Source organism: Onychomys torridus, chromosome 9 (genome assembly GCF_903995425.1).
Source record: "Onychomys torridus chromosome 9, mOncTor1.1, whole genome shotgun sequence".
NCBI classification, from domain to species: domain Eukaryota; kingdom Metazoa; phylum Chordata; class Mammalia; order Rodentia; family Cricetidae; genus Onychomys; species Onychomys torridus.
In genome coordinates this window covers 110,554,732-110,572,174 of record NC_050451.1, presented here as the reverse complement: position 1 = coordinate 110,572,174, position 17,443 = coordinate 110,554,732, and the positions used below count along the sequence as shown (strand labels likewise).

The 17,443-nt window shown below is 39.3% G+C and overlaps 1 protein-coding gene across 5 annotated transcripts in view; it reads right to left on the bottom strand.

The window, feature by feature from the left end:
• The window catches only part of Pcca (propionyl-CoA carboxylase subunit alpha), a 387,394-nt gene that overhangs the window by 345,240 nt on the left and 24,711 nt on the right, over nucleotides 1-17,443 (bottom strand). For all 5 annotated transcript variants that reach the window (XR_004945920.1, XR_004945921.1, XM_036199583.1 and 2 more), the window contains exons 3-4: nucleotides 17,290-17,337; nucleotides 17,125-17,193 (exon numbers count right to left, since the gene is read on the bottom strand). Coding sequence is in view for 3 of the 5 variants with exons in the window: in XM_036199583.1 (XP_036055476.1) it covers nucleotides 17,125-17,193; nucleotides 17,290-17,337 (117 nt within the window). In the remaining 2 variants the exon portion in view is untranslated. The remainder of the gene's footprint in view (nucleotides 1-17,124; nucleotides 17,194-17,289; nucleotides 17,338-17,443) is intronic.

Here is a 17,443-nt window from a genome sequence, read left to right as displayed (position 1 = left end):
TACCAATACTCTTTAAATGGTTCCACACAATAGAACCAGAAGAAATATTACCAAACTCCTTCTATGAGGCTACAATTACCCTGATTCCTAAACCAAACAAAGATGCAACAAAGAAAGAGAACTACAGACCGATCTCCCTCATGAACATTGATGCAAAAATACTCAATAAAATTCTGTCAAACAGACTCCAAGAACACATCAAAACAATTATCCACCATGATCAAGTAGGCTTCATCCCAGGGATGCAAGGGTGATTCAACATATGAAAGTCCGTCAATGTAATACACCATATAAACAAACTCGAAGAAAAAAAAAAAAAAAAACACATGATCATCTCACTAGATGCAGAAAAGGCATTTGACAAAATCCAACACCCCTTTATGATAAAGGTCTTGGAGCGATCAGGAATACAGGGAACATACCTAAACACAATCAAGGCAATCTACAGCAAGCCAACAGCCAACATCAAATTAAATGGAGAGAAACTCAAAGCGATACCACTAAAATCAGGAACAAGGCAAGGATGTCCCCTCTCCCCATACTTATTCAATATAGTACTTGAAGTTCTAGCCAGAGCTATAAGACATCATAGGAGATTAAGGAGATACAAATCGGAAAGGAAGAAGTCAAGCTTTCCTTATTTGCAGATGACATGATAGTATATATAAGTGACCCCAAAAATTCAACCAAGAACTGATACAGCTAATAAAAACCTTCAGCAACATAGCAGGATACAAGATCAACTCAAAAAAATCAGTAGCCCTCCTATATACAATAGACAAACAGGCTGAGAAGGAAATCAGAGATACATCACCCTTTACAATAGCCACAAATGATATAAAATACCTTGGGGTTACTCTAACTAAGCATGTGAAGGACCTATATGACAAGAACTTTAAGTCCCTGCAAAAAGAAATCGAAGAAGATGTCAGAAAATGGAAAGATCTCCCATGCTCATGGATAGGCAGGATTAACATAGTAAAAATGGCAATCTTACCAAAAGCAATCTACAGATTCAACGCAATTCCCATCAAATTACCAACACAATTCTTCACAGATCTGGAAAGAATAATACTCAACTTTATATGGAAAAACAAAAAACCCAGGATAGCCAAAAGAATCCTGTACAATAAAACAACCTCTGGAGGCATCATGATCCCCGACCTCAAGCTCTACTATAGAGCTACCACAATAAAAACAGCTTGGTACTGGCATAAAAACCGACATGTGCACCAATGGAATCGAATTGAAGACCCTGACATTAACCCGCACACCTATGAACATATCATTTTTGACAAAGAAGCCAAAAATGTACAATGGAAAAAAGAAAGCATCTTCAACAAATGGTGCTGGCATAACTGGATGTCAATGTGTAGAAGGGTGCATATCGGTCACCGTGCACAAAACTTAAGTCCAAGTGGATCAAAGACCTCAACATAAATCCAGTTACTCTGAACCTGATAGAAGAGAAAGTAGGAAGTACTCTTGAACGCATTGGCACTGGAGATCACTTTCTAAATATAACACCAGTAGCACAGACACTGAGAGAAACAATCCATCAATGGAACCTGTTGAAACTGAGAAGCTTTTGTAGAGCAAAGAACACGGTCTACAAAACAAAGCGACAGCCTACAGAATGGGAAAAGGTCTTCACCAACCCCACATCTGACAGAGGGCTGATATCCAGAATATAGAAAGATCTCAAGAAATTACACATCAAAATGCCCAACAGTCCAATTAAGAAATGGGCTACAGAACTAAACAGAGAATTCTCAACAGAGGAAGTTCAAATGGCTGAAAGACATTTAAGGAATTGCTCAACATCCCTAATTATCCGGGAAATGCAAATCAAAACGACTCTGAGATACCACCTTACACCTGTCAGAGTGGCTAAGATCAAAATCACAGAAGACAGCTTATGCTGGAGAGGATGTGGAGCAAGGGGAACTCTCCTCCACTGCTGGTGGGAATGCAAGCTTGTACAGCCACTTTGGAAATCAATATGGCGCTTCCTTAAAAAATTGGGAATCCCTCTCTCCAAGACCCAGCTGTAGCACTCTTGGGCATATACCCAAGGAATGCTCAATCATACCACAAGGGCATTTGCTCAGCTATGATCATATCAGCATTGTTTGTAATAGCCAGAACCTGGAAACAACCTAGATGCTCTTCAACTGAAGAATGGATAAAGAAAATACGGTACATATACACAATGGAGTACTACTCAGCAGAGAAAAACAATGACATCTGAGGTTTGCAGGCAAACGGATGGATCTAGAAAAAATCATCCTGATTGAGGTAACCCAGACTCAGAAGGACAAACATGGTACGTACTCACCCATAGGAGGATACTAGATGTAAAACAAAGATGACTAGACTGCTACACAACTCCAGGGAGGCTACCTAGAAAACGGGACCCTAGGAAAGACACAGGGATCTCCCAATGACAGAGAAATGGATGAGATCTACATGAACAACCTAGATGACAGTGGGAGTAATGAAGGGCAAGATTTGAGGGAAAGAAAGCTTAGGGGAACAGGAGATCCCAGCTGGATCAAGAACAGAAAGGGAGAACGAGGAATAATAGACCATGATAAATGAAGACCACATGAGAACAGGAATAGGCAGAGTGCTGGAGAGGTCCCCAGAAATCCACAATGATTTATCCTCTGTAGACTCCTGGCAATGTTCGAGAGAAAGCCTGATCTGACCTAGTCTGGTGATCAGATGACTAAACACCCTAGCAGTCGTCTTGGAACTCTCTTCCAATAACTGATGTAAGTGGCTTCAGAGATCCTCGGCCAGGCCCCAGGTGGAGCTCCTGGTGTCCAACTGTCGAGAAGGAGGAGGGACTACAAGAGTGTGAATTGTTGAATCTAAGATTGCAAAAAGCACAGGGACAAATAGCCAACCAAATGGAAGCACATGAATTATGAACCAAGGGCTGTGGAGCCCCCAGCTGGATCAGGCCCTCTGGATAAGTGAAACAATTGAATAGCTTGATCTGTTTGGGAGGCTCCCAGGCTGTGGGACTGGGACCTGTCCTTGGTACATGAGCTGGCTGTTTGGAACCTTGGGCTTACACAGGGACACTTGCTCAGCCTGGAAGGAGGGGACTGAACCTGCTTGTACTGAATCCACCAGGTTTAAATGAGTCCCCAGGGGTGTCTTGGTCCTGGAGGACATGGGAATGGAGGGGAGGGTCTGGAGGGAAGGTGGGCGTGGGGGCAGGAGCGGGGAGGACAGGGGAACACATGGCTGATGTATAAATTTAAAACACATAATAATAAATAAATAAATAAATGAATATAAAATGAGTCAGAGAAATGTAGGTTTAGAATATATAGGCCTTAGGTTTAGCCACTGACTACTTCTAGTCTTGTTAATAGTTTAGCTAAAAAAATCTCTTCTAAGTATTAAGATAGAATTCCTTTAAGACATGTAGTAATAAATGGCCATGTTAGTTGTAAATGTAAGTTCAAATAAGATAAGAAGTGTATTTGCTAAGGTAGTATAAGAAGTATATTTACTGAGAGATGGCTCAGCAGTTAAGAACACTGGTTGTTCTTCCAGAGGTCCTGAGTTCAATTCCCAGCAACCACATGGTGGCTCACAACCATCTATAATGAGATCTGGTGCCCTCTTCTGGCCTGCAAGCATGCATGTAGGCAGGCAGAACACTGTATACATAATAAATAAATAAATCTTTTTTAAAAAAAAGTATATTTACTAAAGTAGTCCAATAGAATGTAGGTTTAAATAGGTTATAGATTTAGTCAGAAAAATGTAGGTTTAGAATATACAGGCCTTAGGTTTAAGGGTATGGTGAAAAAAGTAATTTAGAATAGGTTTTCCCAACCTGGGACTCAGAGAGCAAAGTCCATGGCAGACTGACTTAGCAGTTCCAGAAAGCCACCAATAACAAGAAACAGTTCCAGAGACTGTCAGCTTCAGAAAATAGTAGCCAGAGGGTCTCAGAAGCTGAAACCCTCAAGGCATCAACACTGTGCAGATGGCAGATGCACAAGGGTCTACAAGCTTTCTTCCGAAAGGAAGCCACAGTGAAAAAAATGAACAAGCTAAGCCACAAGAAAGGCTAACAACAAGCAGCAGTTTGAAAAGCCCTAAAAAGATGCCACGCTGCGGTAAAGGTGAACAGCAAGGTTCTGCAACCTTTGAAACACTACACCGCAAGAAAGGCAAACAGCAGAGAGAACCCAGCGGTTTGCATCACCTCGGGAAACATGAACAGCAAGGAGAAGTGGTGAACAGTGAAGACAGCAGAGTCCAGACTGCTTCCAGGACTGAAAAATGGTGTGAGTGCCAGATAAGCAGCTGAGACATGTAGATGAACAGTCTTATTAAATAAGAAACACAGAGCCAATTGCAGAGTTAAAAGCCCAAGAGGTCAGAGCAATAGCTGAGAGTTGAGACTTAAAACCACCTTTCTTACCCTTAGCTGCCGCTGTCGTCTTTCCCTTCAGAAAGAGACCTACTTCCTGTGTGTCTGTCCTTTTTATTGACTTTCTGTTCTGCCTTCTTATTGGTTGGTAAACCCAACCACATGACCTCCTAGTCACTGCCTGTCTATACAGACCTCCAGGTCTTCTATGGTTGGTATTAAGATTAAAGGCATGAGCTAAAGAGATGGCTCAGTGGTTAAGAAAAAAAAAAGATTAAAGGCGTGTGTCTCCATGCTGGCTGTATCCTTGAACACAAAGAGATCCACCTAGCTCTGCCTCTCAAGTGCTGGGATTAAAGGCGTGCACCACCACCACCCATCTTCTGCTATGGCTTGCTATTAGCTCTGACCCCCAGGCAACTTTATTTATTAACATACAAATAAAGTCATATTTCAGTACAAATAAAATATCATCATAGAGACACACTGGAAAGCAGGAAGCTGTGGAGGTGAGAACCATACTCCAGGCTGGACAGCCAGCCTGAGACTCTGTGGGAACTGCTGAGACTGCAGCCCGAGCTCCCAGCAGTAAGGCAACTACAGAGGATTCCCAGGACCAAGCTTGCTGAGTACTTGGACCGTCAAAGGTGCAGGTAATGGGTTTTCCTCCCAAAGCTGGGGTTGCCATGGGAAGGCACAGTTTCAGCTCATGGCAGCTGAAGGAGCCTTGAGCCCGTGTGGCTATGAGGTGAAGCTCTCTAGCCTGGTCCGGGCCGGTTACAGAAGACTGCAGACCGCAAAGGCAGCAGTAGCTGAAAGCGAAAGTTTCAGAGAGACTTGCTTGAGCTGAAAATCTTGGTGATGGAACTGTTCGTCTTTGGAACTGTTTGCTTCAGAGTCATTACGATTCTGACAGCTACACACAGACATGGGGCAGCTGACAAGCCAGGCCCTGACTACGAGGACTCAGAGGAACTCTTAGGAAGGGTACCAGAACTCTTTTGGAACTTTTAAACTTAAAAAATAAAATGGACAATAATGATTTCATTACAATGGGACAGTTTGAATTTGTATATGCATAAAAACTATCAACAGGAGTGATTTATGAACTACTTATGGCACTGTTTGTATAAAAATGGAACTGTTTAAATAGACGTTTCATTTTTTTTAAAGAAAAGGGGAAGTGTTAATATTCCTCACTATAATTAATTTAAGAAATATTTTCATGTTACTTGAGTGAATTAATGTTATGTTTTGTATAGTTCTAAACTGTAGGTTGAGAGTAGGCTTATAGAAATTATTTTGTCAACCTATTGATATTGATGCACCACAGTTTGGTGAAGTTAAGAAAGTATTTAAGTTTAAGATGTATACATCAGAAGTTTATCCTACATTTTGTTAGCAAGAAATATTAAGAGTTTGCTTTAAGATGTAAGATTAAGAAAACTATAACTATGCACAGCAATATTTATATTAGAATTATGTTAACCTGTTCATCTTTAAGTTTGATGGGGTTGCATAAAGAGTTTTTTTTTTCTTTTAAAATATAAAGAAGAGAGACCTGTTGGAGCCCACTAGGTTCCCTAGTGGCTATACCCAGCAGGACTGCAAGGAGGTTGATTGGACCACGGACCTGGGTACCAGGTGTTTGTAAGGGTCTAACTAGCTCCACCCCTTGGCATTGTTATAAATAGACCTTTGGAATAATGTTTGGGGCTGGTGGATAAGGATCCAGGCCCATCCAAGTCTATCCTGTGTTCTCTGTTTCTTTACTCTCTATTTCTAACTAAGTCTCCTATCCCTCATTACTCAAGAGTTCCTGTGGTAAATAAGTTGGGGGCTGGTCCCCAACATTAACCTATTGATACTGATGCACCATGGTTTGGTGAAGTTAAGGGAATATTTAAGTTTGATGCAGATGCATCAGAAGTTCATCTTATGTTTTGTTAGCAAGAATGCAAATGGTTCTATTAAAAGATTGCTTTAAAGTGTATTTATGCTAAAATTCTTGAAGTGTTAATGGTTCTATTAAGAGTTTGCTTTTGGATGTAAGTTTGAGAGAATTCTAATTATGTATAGCAATATTTATGTTAGAATTATGTTAACTTGTTTATTTTTGGTAAAGCTAAGGGAGTCTTTAAGTTTGATGCAGTTGCATCTGGAGTTTGATTTATCTGATGTGGTTGAATCAGGAGTTTATTGATTTAAAAAAGGGATTGGTGCAGCAAAGACTTCTTTAGACATCTTAGACCCACGCAAAAAGGACATTCCATCTTTATCATCCTCTACTCCTTCACTAAGAGGTGTGGAAGCTATGGGACTGCTGTGGCTATTACAGCTACTTGCAAGCTCTTAATGGGGAGCTTTTTAAAATATTAAGAAGAGGGACCTGTGGGAGCCCACAGAGGTTTTCTAGTGAGATCTGAGTTTGCTTCACTAGCAGGGCTGCATAAAAGGATGGCTGTACCACGGGCCTGGGTACCAGGTGTTTAGAAGGGTCTACACTTGGTTGTATCTAGCAAGGGGGAGGTCTTTTGCCTCGCCCCTTGGCATTGTTATTAAAAGCCCTTTTGAATAAAGTTCTGGGCTGATGCATAAGGATTCCAGCCCTCCCCACGTTGTCCTGTGTTTCTGTTTTTCTCCCTCCATCCTTCTATCTAAATCTCTTATCCCTCACTCCTCAAGAGTACCCTAGAGAAAAAGGTGGGGACCAGTCCCCCACAACTAAGTCAAGGCCATCAGGCTGCCCCCCTCCTGAAGGCATTAGGAGAGAACATTCCCTGGTTTTTGTCAAGTGCAAGCTCCCCGACCCTGTGTCCTGTAACTCAAAGATCCTACTTCTGCTTTTCTCTTCTCCCCTCCCTCTGCCACTGTGCAACCTTAAAAGAACCCCTGTGATTACATGAGGCAGTCAGATAACCCAAAATAATCTTCCAATTTCAGAACTCTTGACCCAGGCAGTTTAAAGCAGTGCCTCTATGCCACACAAGGTAATATGATGTAAGCATAAAGGCACTTGCCACCAAGTCTGACAACCCAAATTCAAACCCCAAGGACTCACATGACAGAAAGAAATGATTCCCCCAGGTTGTTCTCTGACTTACACACACACACACACACACACACACACACACACACACACACACACACACACACACACACACACACACACATACACACTAATCAAACACAAAATAAAAAATGCTTACATAATCACAGTTAAGAACTGAACATCTTTAGAAGGACTTCCTATATCTACCTACCAGGCCTTTGTTCCTTGACAAACCTTATTAGGGTCAAACTGAACAGTTACTAGTAAATGAGGTTTTTAAACACCTCACAAAGGAAGTAACAACTAAGCAAAGGGACATGACTAAACTATAAAACATTTTAGGATAAGGACTTGATCATTAATAATCAATAAAAAACCAAAAACAGAGAGCAGGCCTCATCAATTCCTCTACGTTTTGTTTCTACAATAGTATACAAATATCAGAAACCTGGGAGTTCCATCTAGGTCATTCCAATTTGAAATAGTTTCAAAGCAACAGAGAGCTGAGGTCATAGCTGGGTAGTGAGTGGAGTGCTTGCTTTACATATTCAAGGCCCCAGTTCTGGTCTCTAGAACAAGAGAGATGGGAGAAGAAGGAAAGGTCGGACAAACATAGCACAACAATTAAATACCTTAATCCCAGCACTCAGGAGGCAGAGGCAAGCGGATCTCTGAGTTCGAGGCCAGCCTGGTCTATAAAGTGAGTTCTAGGACAGCCAGGGCTACACAGAGGAACCTTGTCTCAAAAAAGAAAAGAAGAGAAGAGAAAGGAAGGGAAGGGGAAGGAAGGGGAGGGGAGGGGAGGAGAGAGGAGGGGAGAGGGGAGGGGAGGGGAGGGGAGGGGAGGGGAGGGGAGGAGAGAAGAAAAAAAGGAAAAGAAAAGAAAAAACTCCTCAAAACAGCGAGCTGTACTTTTTCACACAGTGCTGACAAGGATGCGCTGGAGTGGAGAGGGGCCACAGGCAGCGAGAGTAGGAAGCAGCTCCACAGCTCACCAGATGGGGTGTCCTTGGCAGCTCACGGCATCTTTGGAAGCAACAGTCCCAATCTAAATCTAATCGTCCCCTGAACAATTCTGTGCACTTCTAGTGCACTACAGACACCAGTGATAAACACAGTATTGAATTTCATTATCAACTTGATCACATTAATAGACACCTTTGGATACATCTGTGAAGAAAAACCACTGAGGCAGAAGGAAGACAACTAGATGTGAGTGACACGACCCCATGGACTGAATAAAAGGAGAAAACACTGCCTGCAAACTGACATTCCCCTTTCTCAGCTTCCTAGTTGGTAACACAAAAAGAAAAGAAAGCCGGGCGGTGGTGGCGCATGCCTGTAATCCCAGCACTCAGGAGGAAGAAGCAGGCAGATCTCTGTGAGTTGGAAGCCAGCCTGGTCTACAGATTGAGTTCCAGGACAGCCTCCAAAGTTACAGAGAAACCCTATCTTGAAAAATCAAAAGAAAAGAAAAAGAAAAAGCCATTCCCATTAACATGCTGCCCACTCCATGATGGACTGCATCTGTCTGAACTGTGAGCCAAGATAAAACTTTCCTCTCTGAAGTTGCATCTGAACATAGGGATGAGGAAAGAAACTAATACTGCATACAGCCAATGATGTTGAAACAGACTGCTGCTACATCTGCACTACCCTATAAACACTGGGTCATCAGAGCTAAGCTGTGCTTTCTAATGTTTGGTTACTTTTCCAAGAGATAGTGTTTCCTGTCCTCCTTAAACAGATACTTAAGAGAAAAACAAGTCCATGATTAGGTACTATTTCACACCACAAGGAATAACAACATTAAAATGCATACATTTCCTTTAAAAATGTCATTCAAATTCACTATGTATGTATATAGCTAGAGATCAAACTCAGGATGTCTTATTCAAGTTAAGCAAATACTCAACCACTGAGCTGCATCCCAGCTCTAACTTCTATCGGCCTGTAGAATGTGATTTTGGAAATCTGCCCTTTATAATAATGGGAAGGTATGTCCCAAAAACCTTAATTTTTTTGTTAATAAGAATTTTTGCTGCTAAAACATAAAATTTTTGCTACAGTAAACAGAAGACCAAGGCTTGTGCCCTGCTGGGGCTGTGGAGGTATAACTTTGCTGACCAGGTTTCAGGATAATAACAGAAATAATAACAATTTTGTCCTTTTGCTTATATGGAAAACTGAATTTAAGAACAAAAGAGTAAAATGTTGTAAGTTTCTCTTTGGGATTTTGTTTATTTAAACTCTGGTGATTCAGGACATGTAGCTCTCCAAGAGCATTTGCTCAGCATTGTAAAGCCTTAGGTTCAACTTCCAGCACACGAGAGAAGAGACGTTGAAATGTCCTGTTAAATGGCCAGGTACATGAATATATAAATAAATCTAATAACCCATACATAAAAATTTTAATACCAAGGTTTTCCTCCTGTCCAGATGCAATTTCTGCCCAACTCCTGAATAAAGTCATAGTCCTTCTTCACTGGAATGACTGGTTTACCCTTAACACCAGGGGGTTTAAACCATCAATCATTTTAGCTGCTTTGCTGGGTTTTGACAATTTAGCCTGCTGGGCTCACAGCTCCCAAGGGAGGGTGTTGGTTGCAAGTTTGACTTCAGTTGCTGCTGACCACTATCACAAACTGCACAGATAATGAACTTCAATAACAACCACCCACAGGATAATACTTCTATTAGCCATAATGTTGCTTTAATTAAGTTAATAAATAAAGGACACAGTTTGGTACAAAGTTTTATTAAATTTGTTAGTGTTTTAACATTTTTTTAAAAACTGTGTTCATCTGTACAATGCCACTATAAATTTGTCTACAGATAGAATACAGTTGCTTATGGATTTATGCTACATTTCAATTTATTTTCTAAAGGAATTCAATTTATTAGCTACATTTACTCAAAATATGTACATTTCTAGCATTTCTAACTGATAGTTTGATGACAGATGGCTCTAAGCATGCTGGGCACAGAATGGGTTTACCTGGCATAAAGAGACCACCCACCACAGCAAAGGAGGCCCCACCCCTATCTGGTTCTAGAGTGTTTTGATGGTGGAAAAGATTAATGCTTTGATTTTTCCATAGCTTCATGTATTAAATATTAATTTCTCTCTGAAATGCTTGAAATATTTTTCATCTTGAAAAATAAAGACATATAAATTATATTTTTGAACCCAAATCATTTATGCAGTAGCAAATAAGCCAGAGTACTTATGATGAATATAAGCAGCAAAGTGAAACAAAAACAAAAACATCCATCTTAAAAAAAAAATAAAAAAGAAAAAGCTAAGCAAATTCTTAAAGGAATGTGAAATTAGAGGTGTACTCTAACATGTTAAAGGGAGGGGCACTTCTTTAAAATGCAATCCACAAAACCAACACAACTGACACAATTCTCTATTTTTATATGTACAAAGCAAATTGATGTTATTTTGTGGAAAATAAGAGAGTGATGGCTGAATTCATCTCACATACATAGTGAATTCAGCAATAATTGTATTTTTTAAATACACAACCTGACAGGCACCATGACAGATAATAAAGAATCAGCATGGGAGCCATTTAATATACTTCTTGATTAACTCATTGCCTGTCCAGTTCGCACAGACATGCTTACATGTCATAATCGTCATAATTCCCATCATCCCCACTGCTAACACTCCAGCACCTTGATTAGTGCACAGCTCCCAGACGGGCCATTGCTAATGCTAAATAATTCTCTTCAGACTCCTGCCACTGTTCTGCAGGATCTCCAATTAAATATAATGTCCCTGATGAGCCATATTAATGTGAACAAATTCCTACCAGGGATCCTTATCCTATTCCATTCTGCCCCAAAATGTAGGGGAAGTAATTTAGCTAAGCCAAGATAATCAAAACATTTAAAATAGAGAGAGTATAATGTTTCTGCAGTATAAGTTTTTCTAAAGACAAAAAAAAAAAAACATCTAAACATCTCAAATGCATTCTACTCCTGATTAGTTCTTCATTGAAAGGTCTAGTGTTTCAAATTTGCATAAATATATACAATATATTCCTGTTCTAAAAAGGATACTAACAACTAAGTTTTATGAGAAAAGTGAACAACAGCAAGTTTTTAAGCAACCAAATCAGAGGGTTTTTAAAAACCCTCTGATTTGCTGGGCCCAGAGGCCCTAGATTGTAATAGTCCCAGCTACTCAGGATGGTGAGGCTGAAGGATCACTTCAGCCCAGAAGCTCAAGACAACACAATAAAACCTCATTCCACAGCCACTAACCTCCCAACAAAAAATGTTAACAGCCTTTTGATTACCTAAGCATCAGCACTAAAACTAAATCGATGAAACCAAGTTCTCCCTTCCCTAGAGCAGCCCTAGAGCAACTACCAGGGGCTTTCTGGTGGCTAAGCAAACTTTTCACTGAAGGATGTCAGTTATAAACATGTTTAATACTGATAAATATTCAAAATAATCCTAGGGTCTCCAATTGGAGTCTAAATGTAATTAAGTGTTATAACCTACAAAGTCCAATTGGAAAACATAGATCACAATGGCCAATATCTTAACGTATCTTTTAGTAGTCAAGGCAAGTAAGTAGTCCAGTAAGTAGACACTTGATACCAGTTCTGATGCCCAGTTTCTATTCCCCATAGGACAGGGGAAGAAAGACTCCTGCAAGCCATCCTCTGACACACACCTGACATGGTGCACAAAGCAGACCTGGAGAGATGGCTCAGCTGTTAAAACACTGGCGGCTCCTCCAGGGACCTGGATTCAGTTCCCAGCAACCACAAAATGGCCCACAACTGTCTGTGTGACTCCAGTCTCAGGAGATCCAACACCTTTTTCTGGCCTCTGTGGGCACCAAGCATACACATGGTGTAGACATACATGTAGGCAAAACAGTCATACACAAATAATTAATTAATTTGATGTAATGATAAATGTATGTTAAAAAAAAAAAAACATGCTACTTAAATATATCACTTTAGGAATAAGCCTGGTAGCACACAATCCTGAAATCAGAGCTACTAGGGACGCTGAGGCAGGAGATTCTGTGAGTTTCAAGATTTTCTTGGACTACAGATGAGTTCAAGAAAAAGAAAAAACTGTCTTTTCCAGTTTGAAAATGAGAAATACCCTGAAATCATCTATAAAGGGGAGAAAATGCTTTTTCAATTTTCAATTACATTAATCTTGGTAGACATCTAAAGTAAAACTGGAGATGAGCTAACCAACATATAAATATATTTATTCATAATGATATATATTTAAAGAAATGAAATAAAGCTATTCCAACAACCTCCTAAAATGTTAAGTGTTCCCCTCTGGTCTCTTATACCACAGCCTACATTAATGTATTCCAGTTCCATTTACCTGATCATTACCCTCCAGTTTGTTCAGCTGGAACCAACATACACTAATTACTTAGGCATCACGAAGTCCTATTTGTCCTCTGTTCCTCCCCAGCCAGCAGGGAAATATTATCAAGGGTAGGCATAAAAAGTGATGACTACCCTCACCTTCCTGTCAATCATTCCAGAGAACTCACAGGAAACACCACTCAATCTCATTATGGACTCCTAAAGCTGAAACTCAAGTACCCACCAGGAATCACACTTTAAACAGCAGGCTGCTTGGGTAAGAGATGAGTCACTATGAATACTTCCCTGATTTTAGGGTCTTGTTTCAAAGCTGTAAATAACAGACATTGCTCATTTAAATTCAGCATGGCTGTACACAAGCAATAAAACGGGAGGGTGGAGAAATACAGCCATGGGTGGAAGCACAGAGTCATTTTCCTCATTTGAAATGAAGAATCTTGACCTTTTAAATCTAAGCTTGATTAAAGCTTTCTTTTTAAAAATTGAATCTCTAACTTTAGTGGTTTAATAAAACTATTTTATTCCTTTATCTGGAAAAAACTTTTTTAGTCTCTTTACTTAAAATTCAAGAAATGAATGGATGCTATCTGAGTGCATCTGGTGAAACAGAAATACAACAATCTCTAAATTCACCATCTCTCTGCACTATTCACCAAACTAAGGAAACTACTAGTCACTAAGACAATTAAAAAGTTCTGATGCCTTATGGTTCATATGTTTTCTCAGCTCCCTAGAATCACAGTAAACTAGGAACCAACAATGCTGCGATGTCCCTTCCTTGCCTTCTAAGTCAGCAAAACGGCAAGGAAGCCCTCATTAGCAAGTATCAAAGCAGCCCTCTGCCTAAGATCCAATGCATTTATTCAGACCTGCTCTTCCTCTTGCTCTAACATGGGTGGCCCTAGCTCACCCAACTGCAGATTATACTTTCCCTATCTACTTTCCTGGGACCCCTCTAGGCAAGCAGTTCTCAACCTGTGGGCCAAGACCCCTTTGGAGGCCAAAAAAATCCTTTCACAGGGTCATCTAGGACCATCTGAAAAACACAGATATTTACATTACAATTCATAACAGTATCAAAATTATGGTTATGAGGTAGCAACAAAAATGATTTTATGGTTGGGAGTCACCACAACATGAACTGTATTAAAGGGTCCAGCATTAGGAAGGTTGAGAACCTCTGCTCTAGAACATTCTTCCATGTTTATGCTTTGTTCAATTTCAAAACAAAAATACTGTGTTTAAAAGGGTTTAAAATGAAAAACATACAGAATAACTTAGAAATGATTAGCATTTACAATATTTAGTTTCCCTATATAAAATCTGGAAGTCCTCATTTAGGTCTTAAAACTTTCACATTAAATTCAAATCACATAGTTTGCAGACTACAAACTAAAAATTATTTTGCCTTTATTGTCTACCATTCTATAGCTCTTAGCACATTACCTAATATGTTTATAAATGCTATTAAGTTGTCATCATCAAGGCCTAGAGAATGAGATTACCAATCTTATAAAATGCATCAAAAAGGTCCCCAGCCCCTCCACATGTGAGAGCACAGCTGAAAAGTTTCATCTTCTATGAGGACACAGCATCCTAAAAAGCAGGAAGGGGAACCACACCAACCACCAAACTTTCCAGGGCCCTTACTTTGACTTTCTAATCTCCACAATTATAAAACTAATTTTCTGCTGTATATAAGCCAGCTCATTTATGATACTGTGTTGCTGCAGTTTGAATAGACTAATCAACCAAGAAAGAAAACAACACTCAAACATCTACAATCGAGAATGGAAACGAAGCTATTACTTACCCACCTCTCAGAAATAGGATGCTAACAAAGAAATACCATAAACAACTTCACACCAATGAACTATAAAACAGATAAAGTGGACAGCTTCCTAGACATACACAAATTCAATATTGACTAAAAAATAACAACAGAGAATCTGAAACCAAAAAACAAATACCCACAGAGAAGCCAGATCCAGTCCTCACAGATGAATGGTACAAACACTTAAAGAATGCCAACTCTACACGTGTTCCCTACAAAAATAGAAAAAACTTTTCAATCCATGAGACTAAAATATTTTTGTTTTGTTTTGGCTTAGTTTTGTTTTTCATCTTCTCTGTGTAGCCCTGGCTGTCTTGGAACTTGCTCTGTAGACCAGGCTGGCCTTGAACTAACAGAGCTCCACCTGCCTCAGCCTCCCAAATGCCAGAATTAAAGGGGTACACCACCATACCCGGCCTGCTAAGATATTCTAATACGAACCAAAGATAGGAAAAACTACAGAACAGTGTCTTCCAAATACAGACAAAAAGCTCAGCTTGGTTACAAGATACAAAATCAAACAAAAATCAACTGTATCTCTCTACATTTACTTTAGGGAAAAAAATAAAATGGCATAGATACTTGCATGAAAAGAAGTTATTTCAGAATAAAGGTACCAAAGTTAAGCAAAGAACTTACATTCTCACATTACAAGATGCCATTGAGAGGAATGAAAGCAACCTAAACAAGTGAAGGACAGGGGACTTACAAAGTTGGGATTATCTACAGATACAACACAATTAAACCCCCAGGGGACAGTACTGCACTGACTCTCTCCTCTTAATAAACCATTATTGACAGATCTTTTCAAAAAACATTAATGTGCTTTCTCAGAATAAAATCTAAAATCGAATTCCCAAGTTCCTGTTTTATTTTCTTCTGCTCTGACCACTTCCCACTGCAGTACTTTCTACAGCTTGCCTGGGCCTCACTCCCTGGATATAACCAGAATCTCACCAACAGAGAGCAGACTCAGGGCTGCTTCCAGTTAGTCTCTACCTCACAAAGAACGCAAGAGAAAATATGCAGTTCAGGTGATAGGTGTTTGGCTAGCATGTACAAAGCCCTGCATTTGATCCCCAGCATGCAATAAACTGGGATAGAGGCACATGCCTGTAATCTCAGCACTTACAGAGTCTGAGTCCAACCTAAGCTACATGAGACCTTGTCTCAAAAAAAAAAAAGACAATTTTGAAGAATGCATTGAGCGTAGTAGAGAGCTAGCTCAGCAATTAAGAGCACTTGCTGCTCTTACAGAGGACCCAGGTTCAGTTCTCAGAACCCAAATCATAGTTCATACCCATCTGTAACTACAGTTCCAGGGATTCTGATGCTATCTTCTGCCATGAAGGAGCACTGCACATGGGTGGTACACAAACATATATGCAAGCAAATACTAATATATATATTAAAAATAAATCTTTGAAAAATAATAAAGTAGCAGTTCTCACATTATCTCATTATTATGTCATGAGAAATGAAAATTACTACCACTGAAATCATCAAATTTTAAAAAATTAGCAAAGAATCTAGATTCAATTTTTTTCAAGTCAAACTATATATGCAAAACCAATTTAACTGCTTTTCATTAAAAGACATTTTAAACACAACAATCAAATAAATTATGCAGTTACATTTATTTTCAGCAAATTAGTCTGCAATTCTTTCATCTAGATTTTTGAAAAGGAAGTTACAATAAAACAAAATGAGTAAGTTTCAAATAGAACACATTTTTAAAAATCACCACACTTTAAAGATCTTTTTACTAAATTAATTACTAAACTATAAAAGTGACATTCTCAAAAATAGAGCAAGAGGACAAAAACCGGTGACTTAAAAGTACAGCTACACATACTCAGTCCATAAAGTTCTAATTCTCTGCATTCTTTCCCATGGGATTTCTTTCTAGTCATTCATCGTTTATTACTGCTAAAAAATGCCTGCTGTGTTTAAAAAAAAAAACACCACATAAAATTATATATCATTCACTGCTTTATGCTATACCTTCTTTTGTTCAGATCCAATCAGCATCAGCCCATCTCTCATTTATCAAACTTTCAGCTAACCGCATTAATGCCTTTAGGAAGGATTAGACAATGACAGCATTCCCTTTTAGTGACACTGGAGCTATGCTGGGGAGATGCTCATCAGCAAGCACTGTGTAAACAGCCCATTCATCTTCCAACCTAACTTTCTCGAGCTTGGTTTTAATCTATTTGTTGACCAGCAATAAGCCTGGCAACCTTGGTCTGAAGCTTGGGGTAGGGGGATGGAGGGGAATAATTAAGACGTTATAATACTTCCATTGTGTTTGGGCTAACAGTGAACAATTAAATACTTTTAAAAACTAAATACACCTTTTGCAAGTGAAGGAAAAATAAAGCAAGTATCTTCCACTTCTATCCTAATGGATCCAAATTAAGTCCTGATTGAAACTAAGTGAAAATATACTCACAGAACTGGTGTCAACATCACTGTGAACAGCCACTGTCTTGATGCCCATCTTCTTGCAAGTTTTAATAACCTAGTTAAAACATGTCATCTATTAACAGAAATCCATATGCAAAGGGACTTTAATCCATTTCAGAGCAAAACAGAAAATAATTCAAATTCTACTCACCCTACATGCAATTTCTCCTCTGTTAGCAATGAGAATTTTATCAAAAGTCTGACAAAAGACAAAAAAAAATTGTTACTCTTACTTTGGGGCCAAAAAAAAAAAAAAAAAAAAAAAAAAACCAAGATTTTCCACAATGAACAATAAATATGTTTCA